General features: G+C 40.3%; 1 protein-coding gene across 5 annotated transcripts in view; it reads left to right on the top strand.

The window, feature by feature from the left end:
• Nucleotides 1-13,671, top strand: part of PATJ (PATJ crumbs cell polarity complex component) — a 396,175-nt gene that overhangs the window by 33,071 nt on the left and 349,433 nt on the right. For all 5 annotated transcript variants that reach the window (XM_068239365.1, XM_068239368.1, XM_068239367.1 and 2 more), the window contains exons 8-10: nt 2,376-2,594; nt 5,358-5,457; nt 12,648-12,736. In XM_068239365.1, coding sequence (XP_068095466.1) covers nt 2,376-2,594; nt 5,358-5,457; nt 12,648-12,736 — 408 coding nt within the window. The remainder of the gene's footprint in view (nt 1-2,375; nt 2,595-5,357; nt 5,458-12,647; nt 12,737-13,671) is intronic.

Here is a 13,671-nt window from a genome sequence, read left to right as displayed (position 1 = left end):
TAAATTGTTACCTTTTTCAAAGATTAAAATTAAAAATCATTGTAATGGCCAGCAACTTTGTGCATGGGTAATTAATTATATGAGGTGAAAACCAATTACACATTCAATCTCACCTGCCTTGCCTCAAGACAATTTACAAACCTTCTCCTACAGTAACAAAGAAAGACAACACATGCACATTTACATAACCACAGTCAGCATACCTTAGACTCCAACAATAATTTAGCTTTTTACTTTTCTGACTGTAGAAAAAAAAACGATCAATTAAATTAAGAGGTTTATTCCTAACTCTAAAAAAAATATTTGGATACTCTCTGTGCACAGACACATACACAAACAGACAAACAACAAATAGCTGGGATCTCCTCTCGTTTCTGTTTCCTGCCACTCTCCTCATTGCCCCCAGTCTTTTCAGGGAAGAGGAAAGAGAAAAAACAAAAGCATTAACACAAGTATCTCCCAATACATGGAGGGAGGGGGTGGAAACCTGCAACAACTCTGAGCAGATGTCCAGAGATGCATATGTAAAGTACAACCTAGCTGAAAAAGTGCAACCAGTCATACACAAGCAATTTAAATCACAGTTCCACAGAAACTACAGTGAGAGGAGATAGACAAACACATTTATAGTAATTAGAAGAAAAGGCTCAGAAACATCTAGTAGCCAGGCCAGAACATTTTGGAGGGACTGATAAAAAAAGTTATCCTGCGGCCGCAATGCCCATTCAAAATGTCCTGGTCCAGAGAGACACCTGCAACTGCTGAGTGTCTCCGAGAAAAAAAAATGAAACTCCTAAATAGAGTTAGTCAGAAATAAGATTCAAAGCAAATTGTGGAACATGATTTTTTCTAAAACTTACAAATCTATATATCCGCATTAAACAGCATCACAGAATATGATACATCATAAATCAAAAATAACCCTTGGGAGTCCCCTTACCTTTGAGACTTTGAGTGAGATTAGCTGAGTTTGAAGGTTTATCTAGGGATGGTGACGTCAGTATTAGACTTTACTGGCAAACCTGGTCTCCAGCTTATGTGATTCTTCTATAGTTTCTATAGGTTTATCTACACCCGATTTATGGTTTGAATTTTTACTATCCTCTGTGGACAAGTTTATACCTTCAATCTCAGCTTAACCTCACATACAATCTACACAAATCTATACAGTAACATGCAATCTTATATAACTAAAATTCACTTAAGCGACTATACAACAATATACAAGGTTTAGAGAGAATATTCACTTAGACACACAGTACTGCTTTCTTAATTGGGGCATCAGACCCGCTATTTACTTTAGGAATATCAGATTCCTGGGAGAGGCGCTACAGAAGCACTTTCCCTCCGGGTTCTATTAATCCGCTCTGACAGTATAGGGTGGTAATCAAAAAATAGAATTACTCACCCGATACTGTATATGGCGGATCCAACTTCTCGACACCAAACTGTTAGCTCAATTTCAGCGGAGGCAGCTACAAGATGACTTAGCAGAATAATCTGCAACCCAGGTTAAAGTTCTCCCCCAATCCAAGTGAATACCCTCTCTTCCAGCTGGGAGATACAGAACCACAAACACTTAAATTGGTGGAACAGCATCTGAAATCTTTATTTACAGGTCAATCTTATATACACCCTGATGTTAGGGAAAAACCAGATTAGACCGGAGTGCACATAGAAAATATTTGAAACAATAGCATAGACATGGTACAGACAGCAGAGACAATAGGATTTGTTATTCTGTAAACAACTGGCAGAGGTAGACTTTGTTACATGTGTTAATTTCTCAATAGACCAGGTTTTTTTAACAACAATGCATGAATAGGTCTGAGTCTTCAGATCTCTGTCACAGTGGCTTGTATGGTAATATACCAACTGGGTATTGAAATACAGGTTTTGTATTTAGGTGCCTGGAACTTCTAGAGTGTTAATTATTAATGTATCTGTAAAGCACTGTCTGGAGGAATGTGCTGCTGACTAGTTGAAGCAATGATGTCATTTTTAAGAAATTGTGATGTGCTGTATATATTTTAATATCGGGGTGATTTAAGCAGCACATTATTACAACCTTTCAACATGCAAATCAGAGCAACTTGGAAAAGGATCAATCTAATTCCCCTTTGCTGGGATTTGATTGGTCCTTTTTCAACCTGTGTACTGTACATTTGCATGCATTAACTCCAAATTATTTGCAATAATCGCACCGAGCCTCCCTAGTTGCCTAATTAAAATTACTTAGAGGATTTCCATACAAAATCCTTTAGCCAGTAAGATTTCATGTTGCCTTGCTTCAGCGCATGTGTATTTGCCTGTGTATATGGTCATTGCTTTACTTCTTTTTATAACATTGTACTGGATTCTGTGCTTTTCTTTAGGATGGAAGACTGAAAACAGGAGATCATATTTTAAAAATTGGTGACACTGTTGTCCAGGGAATGGCCAGTGATCAGGTTGCCCAGGTACTAAGAAACTGTGGAAACTCTGTTAGGATGGTCGTGGCCCGGGATCCTGTGGGAAAGACGCCGGTCAAACCTCCAGCTCCAGCCACATTACCAGTGGGAACAGCTCCGCCTTCAGACGTGAGAAACATTGCAGTAAGTACTGAAAGTTTTGGTACCAAAAGGAAGAGTTCCAAGAATTGCCGGCACCCAACAGGCTGCTGCACAGTACCTGGATTCCGAAGCTAACTTGGTGCTCACAGCATAGACATCAACACTGGCAGTTAGAAGAAAGAACAGCGCTGGGCACTCAAGCTGATGCTTAAGGTTTATTTACCACAGGTACAAACAGACATTGCAGGCAAAGGCAGAAAAAAGAAGTCTAACAGCCGCTTCACGAGCCTGTAGCTTGCTTCCTCAGAGACCTGGTCTCTAATGAAGTGAGCTATAGGCTCCTGAAACGGCTGTTAGACTTTTTTTTTCTGCCTTTGCCTGCAATGTCTGTTTGTACCTGTGGTAAATGAACCTTAAGCATCAGCTTGAGTGCCCAGCGCTGTTCTTTCTTCTAACTGCCACTGAAAGTTGTGGGTTCCCTTTCTGGGCCACAGACTGATACGTGTTACTCAATTAAAGGGAATCTGAAGGGAGGCTGCCATCTTCATTTTCTAATAAACTATGCCAGTTGTGTAGCTATCATTCTGAGCTTTAGGCTTTAGTTGCTTTTGAGTCACACACCTGCAACTAACAGTCAGCAGTTCGGCAGTACAAGGCAAGAACCTATGCACTGACAGGGTCTTGTTTTGGTTTACTTGTTCTTTTAAATTGTACCTGGTATTTGCCAGACTGTTGCATGCAGTTTGTATGTTCTACAAATGTGTGCTTGGGTCACACACTCAAGTACTTCTTCAGGTTTTCAAGTATTTCTCCAAAAAACACCTTAGACGGGTTCTTCCCCAAAAATATTGTACGGAAGGTGGCACTTCAAAGGTGGAAAGTTGGAGCTAGAGGCCGTTCCTTTTGAACACTGCATCCACTAGGTGCTCTTGACTGATCTGAGGAAGTGGACTTTTGTTCCATGACACATTTAGTTATTTACTTTTTCCTAAAGTCAGCAGCTCCATTCAGCAGAAAAAGTCGCCCTGTGTAATACAATGTAACTATGGAAAGATGGATATCATTTTAAAGCTCTCTTTCTCCTCTTTCTGACGACCCCTAAATCGTCGCCCTACGCCTTTTAGTTTTCTCTATTTTCGTGATCGAAATCGCGGCCGCAGCAATTTCAATCGCGAAAATAGCGAAAACTAAAAGGCGCAGGGTGGCGGTTTATATATCATTGGAACGAGGAGAAAGCGAGCTTTAAAATGATATGCATCTTTCCATAGTTTCTGCACTGCTCGGAGTCCCTTTAACTAAAGACAGAAGAGTTAACTTCAGGTTAGCCTGAGGTAAAATGTTTCCTGAATACTACACGCCTTATCACCATGGTGATAACTCTAGAAACATTATTAAAGACAGGAGATAAGCTTAGTGAATTGAGGCCCAAATTTTATATCGTGCTTTTGTCCTGGCCGACTCAAAGCACCAGAGCTGCAGGCACTAGGGTGCGCTCAGTAGGCAGTAGCAGTGTTAGGAAGTGTAGCCCAAGGACTCCTTGCAGAATAGGTGCTGGCTTAATGAACAGGAAGAGCCGAGATTTGAGCCCTGCAGTCCCCTTCTCCTGGATTCCTCTGAATCTTTGCTGGGCTGGCTAATGATATCCATATTAGAAATGAATGTGCTCCCGTTGTTCGCATCGGATCTGGTTTGGTAGCTATTGTTTATATGGCTCACTCCGCATCTTTTGCTTCTGGCCTTTCTCCCAGTCAGGTTTTCTGGAGAGGCACCAGTATTTTTTGGGTGACCCAAAATTAACCGAAAAGGCTGAATGCACTTGTTTAACTCCCTCAAGCCCTACTTCAGCTGTGGATTTCCATAACTTGCATGGATGACAGCCAAATAGCCTGAAACGGCTTTATGCTAGTTGGAATCGATGACTGTGTTTTACAGCAAGCCTGAACTGAAAATAAACTTATGAGATAAACAATTTTATGTGTAGTAGGAAGGGTAAGCAGAATTCTCCTGCAATCTCTCATTTCCTGCTTTAGGAGCTACATTTCTAATGTGAAAGGTAAGCCAACAGCCATGACAGTGTGAGGTACAGCCTGATTCATTCAGCTGCCAGGGAAGAGGTTCAATGGCCTTTGAAAGCAAACCACTTTCTTGAAAACTTCAATTTACTTTTCAAGAGAGCCACACTGCATTTTTTAAAAACTCTTGCAATGTAAAATTTAAGAGCACACTAAATGGGCTTAGTACTACTGCATGATGTACCCCATGTCACCTGTCAGTTCAGGTACACTTTCTATATCTTTGTTCCTCACACCAGCAGGTCTTTCTCCTAAGAAATAATTTTTCATCTTCTGTTTAAAATAACTTATCAGCACTCTGCAATCGAAAAAGTGGCCACAAATAGGTAAAAAAAGTACCATCACAATTATTCTGAGTAACCTATTAATAATTCTGCATAAAACGTAAAGCAAACGTGCGTGCGCACGTGCTTAGATACTTGCATTAGTTTGCAGCTATTACTTGCAGTTAAGCCTCTGTATGGTCCTAGACAGGTTAGCTATGCCTCTGTATAATCTCTGCCTGCAATGACTTCTGAGAGATCAAGTCCTGATCCACCCTCTCTAGTGACAAGTGTATCTTAACTAATCTGAATTAATCTTTGTAATCTAAGCATCCACTCTGAATTACAGAGAAATATTAAGGTGACGCGCACAATAATGGCGTGCAAATGAAGAGCTCACACCACCACCATGCCTGCTTAATTGGATTTACTAAAGTAATAACGGTGATAACTGTTGCTTCGATTTTCAGGATAGTCCAGATGGCAATCTCTATGATGTTGTACTCACTAAAAAGGAAGGCCAGAGCCTTGGAATAACGATTGTTGGCTATACCGGCACAAACAGCAAAGGTGAGAAGATGTTGACAAAATCTGATGGAACTACAGTGTTAAATGATTTGTCTTGTAACTCCTGAAGCCAGTGTAAGAGATGGTAGCGGTATCTATGTGAGGGTCTATTAAATGTTTGTAGATTTTTCTTTTATGATCCAAAAGTCACTGTAGTAGCCACTTACTAGCCAAGTAAAACCAACTCAAGTAACACCCGGTATATTATATTATTTTATTATATTGTTTAAAAAAAAATTCAACCATTAGAGATCACAACGGGACTAACTCATTCGTGTTTATTATTATTATTATTAATAATATAAATAGATAGATAGATATACATAGTTAGTAGTGAGGTTTCATGATTCTAATGTGGAACCCAGATGGTCAGATGAAACCTCTGGGAAGACAAAAAGCACAGGGACACCAGGAGACCACAGAAGTGTAATATTGTGAAAGAAGAGGACAAATCCATATAGATATGTAAGGTGCTCACAAACCAGGGTTGCTGCAAAAGCAAGCACTGTAAGTGCTTGTAGGGAAAGCCCGTATCCACTGGGGAATGTGGCCAATTCCTGAGGTTACAATGGTTGCTCTCCAGAAAACAAGATAATTTAAAGATAATATAAAATATCTACCTCCCAAAAACAGTAATAAAACACAGAAAATGTAGTAGAGAGCACCATATATATATAAAACAATTTTTTTTTTAAATTAAATAAAAAAAAAAAACTATTAAACTATTTAAAAAAAAAGTGTTGGCTTACCTTGCAAAAGCTGGAAATGTGTGGCAAATGTTATTAGCACTTATTAAAGGAATACTTAAGTCACTTAAAAAAAATGTCTTTTACTCACCTGGGGCTCCCCTCAGCCCCCTGCAGCTGAACGGTGCCCTCGCCGTGTCCCTCCGATGCGCCTGGTCTCGCCGGCGGCCACTTCCGGTTTGGCCGTCACCGGCGGACAGGCTGTGAACGCGGCTGATTATCCGCGTCCCCGGACGCAATAGCGCCTTCTACAATGATATTGCGTCCGGGGACGCGGATAATCAGCTGCGTTCACAGCCTGTCGGCCGGTGACGGCCAAACCGGAAGTGGCCGCCGGCGAGACCAGCCGCATCGGAGGGACACGGCGAGGGCACCGTTCAGCTGCAGGGAGCTGAGGGGAGCCCCAGGTGAGTAAAAGTCATTTTTTTTAATGACTTAAGTATTCCTTTAAACAAAGATTAGTTAGCGGACAACACGTTTCACAGGCTGCAACCTGCTTCTTCATGTCCAGTATAAACATATTACAACCAGTTCAGCTAGATTCATAACTATATCTCTGGCCATAAAATGTATGAATCAGACATCATTTGACAATAATACAAATGCAGAGATTCATGTATAAAATGTATGACTTTGACTTTTTATACTTATAAAATGAAGCTCTGCATTTTCAGTACTATTGTTATGTATCCAATTTATACTTTTTATGGACTAAGGTCGTGCTGTGAAATGTTTGCATTGTATTTGGACCTGAAGAAGCAGGTTTCAGCCCAATGAAACGCGTATTTCAAATGTGCATTATCCTTTATTAAGGAAGCCAAAACCTTGTCTCTTTTTATTGTTTAACTTTTCCTAAGGCAGAAGAGCATTTCCAAAAATGTGGGCTTACTATTTGTGGGTAGATCACGCATAAAACCTACAACATACAATTTGGGATCCATGGTAATAAGGCAGCCCATTTCACCATGAAAATTATCAATTATTTTATCCCCCATAGGTGGGGATGAAGGATGGGCAACAAGAGGCTGTGGTATTTGGTCCATTTTCAAGCTGTACACATTTGCATAAAATTCTGCATCAACCCAGAATTATTTGCATCTTAATGATTATCCCTAGTTGGGATAATGGAAAAGCTGTAAATCAATTGGAAAAGAATGAGTCTTGGCTGAAATATCTCTGGCGCGCACACACACCGTTATCCAAGTACATTTTTAAAGCGGACCTGAACTCAGAACTTCCTCTCTGCTCTAAAAGATACACAACAGCATAATAACCTTTAAACAAAAAACATTTCTTTGTTACAGCCGATACAGATCCTCAAATCTGCACAGTTTCTAATTCCTGATTCATGGAAGCAGACATATTGTTTACAGCCTGTGTTTTTAAATGGGCTTATCTGCCATAGGCAGTCATGTGACACGGGGGAGATCAAATTACAACTTGTGGTTAGACACAAATGAGGGGGAATTACACAGGCTAAACTCTTTAAATACATACAGAGCACATTTCTGTTATGTTTACCGTGTGTCCTGTGCAAGAGTTCAGGTTCACTTTAACTGATGATCTCACTTTTTGCTTTGTTTTGTTGAATTGAAGTCTGTCCACCTGTTTCCTCTATTTTGTTTTTTTATCTTGCACCCGGGTAAATACGCCAGAGCGCACAGATCGGAGCAGGTATGCAGTTCTCTGTCCACAGGTGCCTGCTGATCAGAGAATCTCATGTTTCCAGGGTTTGCCCCATCTTCCTCTTGCCTGTGTGTCACATTCACCCATCGTTGCATGCTGGGAAACCAATATCTTCCTTTGTGTTATAATCTCCTTCACTTTGTGGTGCAACAGCACATCTTTTATTTAAAGGATACCCGAAGTGACATGATGAGATAGACATGTGTATGTACAGTGCCTGGCACACAAATAACTATGTTGGGTTCCTTTTTTTTTCTTTCTCTGCCTGAAAGAGTTAAACATCAGGTATGTAAGTGGCAGTTCCTGTCCCAAGTCAGGACTGGGTCAGACTACAGTGTGACCCTCACTGATAAGAAATTACAACTATAAAACACTTTCCTAGCAAAAAATGGCTTCTGAGAGCAGGAAAGAGATAAAAAGGATCAATGGTTCATAGATTTTTGCTCTGACATACTTCAATGAATGTCATTGAGCAAAAGCAATAAAACAGTAAAAACTTAAAAAGTAGATTTAAATATAAAATGAAACTGGAATATCTTAAGTCATTTTTAGGAGAAGGAGGATAGATATAATTGTTTATTTCATTAGTTTATTTTCACCTTGGGTGTCCTTTTTTAAAAGAAATTCCACTTTATGAATTTACCAGATGTATAAATTGGTGCTCTTTTTGTAATATAATGCTAAAATGATCTGTACATTTAATCAATCTCCAGTGAGCAAAGCATTTCTAAAACTGCTGACATTGCACTTCTTCTTTGCGACTTGGCGATAGTGTCCTGTAAATGCCGTTTTGTGTAGGGTTGCCGTGAGTGTCCAGAAACTCCCACTTAGCAGGAAAAGTCATTAGTTGCATAGGGCAATAGACACTTGGGGTGTGTAAACACATACAATTTTGATTGGACAATTTTACCACTTTCATTGTTTAACACACACCATACAATCCTGGTGGTACAGATGTACCAAATCTATGTAGTATAAGGGCCAATAGATTGAAAATACCTGGAATGATTGATTGGATAAGCTCTTATACTACATGAAAGTGGTAAGATTGAACAACCAAGATTGTATGGTGTGTGTTGAGCCTTAGAGCAGTGATGGCTAACCTTGACACTCCAGCTGTGACAGAACTACAAATCCCATCATGCCTCTGCCTCCCCGAGTTATCTGAGGCAGAGCTGTCAGAGTATTGCAATGCTTCATGGGACTTGTAGTTCCACCACAGCTGGAGTGCCAAGGTTAGCCATCACTGCTTTAGAACTTACCTATACAATCTGTTCATAGTATTCAAAATCTGTTGGCCCTCATTCTACATGGAAGTGGTAAAATTGGCCAGCCAAAATTGGATGTCTGTACGTTCCCTTACTCCTTATTAACTAACACCCACACTAGTCAATTAACTGCTGATGGGAGGGTTCGCTTGCTGCCACTTTGTTAAAAACACTGTGGCATGATTGTTTTGTAAGCACATAAAACAAAAAAGGTGCCCATACATTTAATGATGTTGCAGCCTAATCAACCATCTGATTTGATAATTTTATCGAATTGGATGAAAAGCAGTGCGGCACAATACGGTATATGGGCTGGGAACAGATCTCACTCTGATCAGATTTGATTTGATAGAGATTTGTCTCATGGTCAGTCTACCCATACATCACTAGATATATGGGCACTTTTAGTCATAAAACTAAAATAGTGTTTGTTATTAATTATTGCAATACATTGACCCAAACTGAAAACCTTTACATGTTTCTTAAGCTTCACTTTAAAGTGGAGCTGTCAGCCATACTATCTCAGAAAAAAACAAACACGTATAAAAGTAGATAAATACTTACTCGACTTGCATAACATATGTATTGCACTGTCCACATTTTGATTTTAGTGATTTTTCTATAGTAAAAAAAGAGAAAATCCTTTTTAGGTTTTTCCATTTTGTCTGTGTCTATCTTGAAGCCAATCCTGACATCATTTCCTCCCTTACTCTGTCTGTGTATCATTGTTCGCCCCCTCCCAGTCTTCAGACACTCCCACCCAGGTCTGCCGCAGAAAATAAGAGTGATTGTCAACTTTTGGATTGCCTGGTTAGCATACTTATTACTTGTTTACCAGATTAAAATAAAGAATTGATTTTTTTTATTTTATGCCCGACAGTTACACTTTAGAGCAATACTGAAGTGAAAACTAAATTTAAAAAATCCCAGATACTTGCATATGGAGAGTGAAAGTTCGTGGTCCTATAGAGCCTTCCCTTTCTTCTCTCACGGTCCGTTGTTCCAGCACTACCTCCTCCGGTAGCAGTATTCAGCTGGTGGGTCGAATACTGAGGTCTGCCGATATCGGAGCCTTCGGAAGAGTTTGGGAGCTGATTGCTGCCAAAGATGCGTGGCTCCGCACTGCATATGCGCAAGCGCACACGTGCCCGCGCAGTATGGAACCGCCCGTCTTAGGGACCACTCAGCTCCCAAAGCCTCCTGTGGAGGCGGATTCAAAACTGGGTGACTGCGTGGGAACAAAGGGACTGTCAAAGGAGTGGGAAGGCTCTATAGAACCCAGAGGCTTCCCTCTATATAGGTAAGTATATTATTTTTCACTTTAGATTTGCTTTGAAGTGAAACTCCACTATTGGTAAGCAAAAGTAATCTCTTCGGTAAAACAGTCATTCCACAGGGTCCCTAACAGAGACTGAGCAAGAGAGGTGTGTTTCTGTGTGCATCTTGTACGTTTTCTGGCAGCAGTTTGATCAGTCCAGGTGTGGAAAAAGAGTACCGTAACAACCTCCCTCTGTTCAGCGAATGAGTCCAGGTAATCCCAATAAGACGTTGCTCGTCATTTTCTGCTGCTGCCAACTAAATACTTCTGCTGGAAGTTGTGGAGTACAGACTCCCTAGAAAGTCCATATTGATTCTAGTCCAGCAAAGAACAATTTCAGAGTCAGTTTGTTTTGGAAACTCATTGCCGTCTGCAAAGTGAAATGGAAACATGCTTTTTGTAACAACATTTAAATTACAAAATGTTTTATTTAAACCTAATCAGTTTGAAAGCATTTTCAGTGAAAGTGGAGTTTTGCGTTAAGGCTGGCGATCTGATCCAGTAAAACCACCACTTCTTCCTAGATCAAATGTTATTTTAAAGGAGCACTGTCGCGAAAAATTGTAAAATTTAAAATGCGTGTAAATATATACATATAAGAAGTATTTTTCTTCCAGAGTAAAAGGAGCCATAAATTACTTTTTTACCTATGTTGCTGTCACTTACAGTAGGTAGTAGAAATCTGACAGGTTTTGGACTAGTCCATCTCTTCATGGGGCATTCTCAGCAAGGCTCTTATTCTCTACAAACACATTCCCTAAAAAAGGATTTATACATTGATGCTGGCCAGCTTCCCTGTTCGCTGTACACTTTTTTTTGGCAGTTGGACAGAGCAACTGCCACTCACTAAATGCTTTTGAAAATAAATCCTTGAGAATCCCCTATGAAGAGATGGGCTAGTCGAAAACCTGTTGGATCTGTCAGATTTCTACTACTTACGGTAAGTGACGGCAACATAGGAGAAAAGTAATGTATGGCTCATTTTACTCTGGAAGAAACCTACTTCCTATTTGTATATGTTTACATGTATTTTAATTTTAGGATTTTCGGATAGTGGTCCTTTAACCCTGTGTGACTATTAAAGGATGAGTAGCTACACACAAGTAACCCCCTGTAAATTGATACATATTGGTGCATTTCACAACCAAATGCAGTTGATCCCTCACACCCACCACTTCCTGGTCCTCCCTGCATCAGTTGTTATAGCAGTGTAACGGTGCCCATTAACCTTACAATTTTCTTCATCAGATGCGCTCTTTTGTTGCAACTTCTACGACTGTAAGTAATCAAAAGGTAATAGATTGTTCCCATAAATGGGTCAATCAGGGCATTTCCTGTCTTCATATACAATCGTAAAATACAACTTTTCGTTTGATTACATTTTCTGTTTCAATCAACCAAAGAATCGTTTTACATCAATTTTCTCGCACTGGTTTTTTGTACAATTCAATTGTAAAAAGTGCGTTGAAAGAATTGTACCGTTAATGGGCACCTTTAAAGGGAACCCAATGTGAGAGGGATATGGAAGCTGACCTATTTATTTCCCTTTAAATAATGCACATTGCCTTGCTGTCCTGCTGATCCTGTGCCTCTAATACTTTAGACCATAGACCCTGAACAAGCATGCAGATCAGATATCCATGACAAATCTGACTGTATTAGCTGCATGCTTGTTTCAGATATGTGATTTAGACCCTACAGACTAGAACGATCAACACTGCCAGGCAACTGGTATTGCTTAAAAGGAAATAAATATGGCAGCTTCCATTGGTCTCGCACCCCGGGTTCCTTTTAAAGCATTCCTCACTCTCTGACATTTCCTCCACTTCCTGTCCTGTCTGTGTGTACTGGTAGAAGTCAGAAGACAATTTACAGAAAGGATTATCTACATCCCAGAATCCTTTGTGGCACTGGCATCACATCTCTGCATCCTTCACATCATATACAGCCATTCAGATCATAGGTCACGGAGTATGTGTTTTTATTTCAGCATCACACGGTTTTAAACAACCTACTTTTTTAGTAAATGATAAAGAATTTTTTTTCCTTTCATGTGTTCACAAAAAGTATTCATTTTGTCAGATCTCAGCAATGCATTGAATCCTTCGGTAATGGTAAACTATTATGTGTATGGTGACAACCTGGAAGACTCACATTCCCTGTCTTATTCCTCAGGCTCTTCTGGTATTTTTGTGAAGGGGATCATTCCAGGCAGCGCAGCTGACCAAAGTGGATGCATTCAAGTTCAGGATAGAATTGTTGCTGTAAGTAAACCTTACTCGTTCAGCTTGCAATGCCAATCTCTCATGGATGAATCTGTTTTTAGTGTATGAGCTCTGGAACGGTTTTAGAATACCAGTTTATAATTCAGCATAAGGCCTCTTGCACACTACATGCGATTCCGATTTCCCCCCCCCCCCCCCCCCTTTCCTTCTTTCTTTCTTTCTTTTCTTTATGCGATATTTGATTCCCATTATAAAAACATAGCAGCATGTAGTACTTTTTTTTTTCATTTGGAATCAAAAATCGGATTGTATAAAAAAATCGGAATCGCATGTAGTGTGCAAGAAGCCTTTCCTGGACCAGCAGTACACTGGCTAAGTGTCCAACAATCCGCTTGCAGTGATAGTGTCCTAGGTGGGAATTGAACCTGGTGCTTTCTACATAGTGTCTGTGTTCTTCTCATATTTGGGCTAAAAAAGAATGAACAGACTCTGGCATTATCCAATTAAGTTGTCTTTATTTAGACCATGAAGAACAAGTACAGCTGATGCCCCTACAGTCTGCAGCCATCACGCCTCCTCAGGACACTCATATTTGTGTAGGTTAAATGAGGGATATTGCAAGTGAAGTATGGTCTTGTTTTAGCCGTGAATCGGATATACCATAAAACCAACAAACAGTGATTTAGGTAATACCTTTAAAGAGAATCCGAGCCAAAGCTCATGTTCAGAAACAAATACTTGCCTAAGGAGAGGGAAGCCTCTGGATCCTAATGAGGCTTCCCTCAGTGTCCTCCACCACTCTCCGGGACCCTCCTGCTGATCAGGGGCAGCTCATGCACGATAGCACAGAGCAGCTTGTGCACAGCCATGCCTGCATAGTAGCAGCAAGCTGCTCGTGCATGGCCACACCTGCACAGTAGCATGGAGCTACTCTTGCACAAGTGGGAGGGAAGCCTATTTTGTACCTGAGCTTT

The sequence above is a fragment of the Hyperolius riggenbachi genome, chromosome 6 (assembly GCF_040937935.1).
Source record: "Hyperolius riggenbachi isolate aHypRig1 chromosome 6, aHypRig1.pri, whole genome shotgun sequence".
Lineage (NCBI taxonomy): Eukaryota > Metazoa > Chordata > Amphibia > Anura > Hyperoliidae > Hyperolius > Hyperolius riggenbachi.
This window is presented reverse-complemented; position numbering and strand designations above follow the sequence as displayed.